Here is a 3,945-nt window from a genome sequence, read left to right on the forward strand (position 1 = left end):
GAGCACTCGTATCTGGTTGGCCTTGTTTCTCGATCAAGTGACTTTTGTTGTACATCAAGTAATTATACTACATTAGATTGTGTCGTCTAACGGGTTAGGCGGCTACAGGTACAGGTGGGAGGTCCATCGAGCACTACAGGAAGTGTGCACGGTAAGTTGCAACGCACGATGCTGCGACTAAAGGTTCAAGATTTCCCCTCCTGCAAGCACAACAAAGCCTTCTTTGCTGCAGGGAGTAACACAATAGACAACTGTAGAAGGCTTCTGCTTGCTAGGCAGTCGGATTCCCCTCCTTTGCTTGGTGCCGGTTAGGGGCATGTCCAGCTTGCCGAAGTCGGACAGACTATGCCATACACAGCACAGGGCCACAACGATCGACCTCGGGTTTGGACGGTAGTTTTCCTTTGTTCACTTACTGCTATAAGGTTGTTGGGTTCAGTGTGCTCCTGTCGTTCGTTTAAAATGCAAGTTTTCAGTCATATACACTGTTGTATCTGAGGGTACTTGGGACTATTTGAGCAACGCCTAGGGTTGCTCTTGAAAATTTAATAGGTGGGCAGGAGCGGCCGCATCGTCGAAACTCCGGGCACTGCTTTCCGACAGACAGCACTCGGCAGGAGGAAGGAAAGGCACAATACGAGGGGAAGTTCAAAGACGCATCCTTGCAAGCATTGCTATAATGTAAATTCTATGTCTGTTTAGACGCCGTAGGGGGTGAATAGGGAGGGAATTTGATGCGAAAGTTCATGCTCAGCGATCGGGCATTAACTGCCGGCCACTACATGCCCTGCGACACTGGCCAGTAGGTACATATTGGAGCATCTAAGGCAAGTTTAGATTTGTTGTGAGGAATATAAAATAATAGTAATAATATGGTAGAATACCTGCTATTCGTGGCTGTTTGTCGGGGGTGGACACCTAGCAGCACGTGTCGTGCCACTGACCCTGCCCGCGGGATGACAGCGATGACCGCATGCAGCTCCTGCCCATTTTGGCAGTGGAAAATAGAAAAAGTTTCATATTCAATGGTTAACTGATAGTCGGGTGTAATGGTGGATTTTCTGTATGTTATATAACAAACTGTTTGGCTGATAGGCTTGCGGGTATTACGCTTGCAGATGTGACCCCCCGGAAACGGTGCCACGTAGAGGGCACACTTTCGAGCGCAGCCGATCCACGAACGATCATCTCCACAGCGGCAGATTGTACCACCATAATGCTTCAATCATCACAGTGTACACGGATTTGTAGCTTTCATTTTTTTTGTAGACTTCTAACCGTGAAAGGAGGGTAGAAAGCAAATTCACGATATCTGACATCTCCATGAGGAGAAAACCCGAGAGGAGCGCCTTCATCTCATTTCTCCCGCCTACATCTCGTGTCACTCCTCCTTCTATTCGTTCCATTTGATAATGCCTAATTACACAGTTAGGTTTACTGTGGGTTCTCCAGCAAGTTTTCCTGTTGCATAATTTAGGCGATTTTTGCTCGGAACCATGCTTGCTTTCCGCGATCAGGAACAGGTGCCAGCGAACGACCAATTTGAAACGGGAGTCGCTTCTCCACGATCAAAGTCGACAAATGGAGCTTTTGAAGAAGGTGCAACAGTACATTTGCCTTACTTAGGCAAGGCGTCATTGCAGTTTCAGGCCCCACTCGCTCACCGTTCTTGTTCTACAAGTCGGAATCGCTCACTGCGTATCTTGTTAATGGTTGCAGTCCCGTTCCTCACAGCTATACTGATAGTTGCCGCATGCAAAGCTTTTCACACCAAGAGACAGAAATTGGGGATGAATCACCGCAGGTTGTCTTACAATGGTGAGGGTATCAACGACAATGACCTCTTCATCATAGAAGAGTGCTTGGCGATGGAGGAGGAATTAGGACTTCCGCCCCCAGAGCCAGTGTTTCCTTCTAGTAGCAACGAGTTAGAGAGAATATCCGAGCTGGCGTCAATGTTCGCGGAGAGTGCCGCAGCCCATGAATCGATGCAAGCTGCGGAGCAGTACTCGGCGTGGGGTGAGTCCGCAGCAGCGCAGCCTGTAAGCCGTAGCAATCAACAGGAGCACTTAAGTGACCAGCTATCAGAACACCAAGGAGATGCTGGGCTTTACCCCATGGCTTCGTTGGGGGCAGCATCTGGAGGAGGTAGCAGTACGAGTTTGTATCCTGCCCTGAACCCTGACTCCTGGGTAGAAGACATAGAAGACATACTTCCAGTCGGAGATTTTCAGGCGGAATCCCAGGATGAGGACCCTGTGGCTTCATATAGCAATGCAATGGATACAGATGCAATGTTGCCTATGCCATACCTCCCCAGCACGAGCAACGCACTACACATGGAGTTGGATCATCTCATTAAGGATCATCCATATGTGCGGTTGCCCGTGCTGGAGCCGACTGTCGTTCCCAAGTGCCTTCTTCCAAAAGGAGCTTTGGGAACAATAAGAATGGACATCTCGTCCCATATTCAGTTTCTCATCTTGCGGAAATTATTTGCCAAGCGTACCCTCAACCAGCAGGACGCGGATGAAGTTGTCCGTGCTTTGGAACAGTTAGCCAGCAAAACAGGACGAAGAGCAAGAACGAGCCGAAGGCAGGGACGACCCCTGTTTGCTGCCTCAACCCTTGGCACGTACTTTTTGGTATTTGATTACTTAGTGTCTGCAATTCAGATTTTCGGGAATTCCATGCAGCTACCTCTGTGGTGGAATCAATTCATATCATTTTTCGACGTGGATTATTATTTCCCCGAACCAAGCAAAAGGGCCCGGGGAAACGCAAGATTCAACACACAATTAGCGAACAGCTTGATTGCAGCCCTGAGGATCTACAAAACGGGAAACCGCCCACCGCTAAGCATGGTGCTTGAGCTGAAGAGACAGCTGTTTTTTTCGAAGTTCGCACCCCAGCGATTTAGAAGCCCTGAATGGGAACCTTGGAGAACAGATCATATATTATTTCAGCAGGAGCATCGTGCATCACTTCCCAAGGGTGGAACCGAAGGAGAGGACTGTGAACAATGAGAAACGAGTTTTCTGAGTTGCTCGGGAAAAGCATGTTCCGCTAAGCAAGGCTCACCGTGCTGTGGCTAGTCGAAGCATTTGCTGCGACGGCACAGTGCGGAGACGCTCCACTGGCAAAGAGCCTCACCCAGTTATTGGAGGTTGGACGCCTAGGCGTTCCTTAGCCATAGAATTAACGCGCACAAAGGGTTGCGCTTTTTTCGAAGTGCAATGTTGTTGCAGACTTGTGCCGCGCTTGTACTCTGGTATGCTGTGAAGTACTGTAGTCTCAGCCAGGCAGTACCCACAGGATGGCAGGTGTGCGTACGTGGCACCTTTAGACGTTGTGAAGGCAGCTGCGGGATTCACGTTTTGAAATTCTTTTGGCGAAACGCCCAACACAAACGGTGCACGGGGATCCCCCTTGGGACCCGCCTTTGCTGAGGTAGAACTGGCTGGGAAATCTGAGGTAGTCACACCACTTTGTGAAACATTTTTGTGCCCTCTTTCTACTTATAATAATAATAATGGATGCTGCAGAGAAACAATAAATTTCACATGCGTGGCCGTGCAGCACATGCAGTTCAATAACCAGGTAACACGCGTATGGGGCGCTGAGGTAGAGCTGGCTGGGAAATCTGAGGTAGTCACACCATTTTGTGAAACATTCTTGTGCCCTCTTTCTACTTATAATAATAATAATGGATGCTGCAGAGAAACAATTGCAGAGAAACAATAAATTTCGCATGCGTGGCCGTGCAGCACATGCAGTTCAATAACCAGCTAACACGCGTATGGGGCAATAATCTGTTCGGTGTTTTCAGTGAGGTGTTACAAATACTCCCCCAGGAGCATTTGTCACACCAGGATTTCGTGGCTAACCTGAAGGCTCCTGGAGGAGCCTCCATGCTAACCACGAATTCCTTTTGCAAAACCGTAA

The 3,945-nt window shown here is 48.8% G+C and overlaps 1 protein-coding gene across 1 annotated transcript; it reads left to right on the forward strand.

Annotated features, from left to right (window-relative positions):
* Positions 1–1,496: 1,496 nt before the first annotated feature.
* Positions 1,497–3,026, forward strand: EMWEY_00030620 (hypothetical protein, conserved; the record flags this gene model as incomplete). Its single annotated transcript, XM_013481646.1, has 1 exon — positions 1,497–3,026. The coding sequence occupies one exon, from the start codon at positions 1,497–1,499 to the stop codon at positions 3,024–3,026; it is 1,530 nt and encodes a 509-aa protein (XP_013337100.1).
* Positions 3,027–3,945: the final 919 nt, after the last annotated feature.

Source organism: Eimeria maxima, genomic scaffold (assembly GCF_000499605.1).
Source record: "Eimeria maxima Weybridge genomic scaffold, Emw_scaff375, whole genome shotgun sequence".
In the NCBI taxonomy this organism is placed as follows: domain Eukaryota; phylum Apicomplexa; class Conoidasida; order Eucoccidiorida; family Eimeriidae; genus Eimeria; species Eimeria maxima.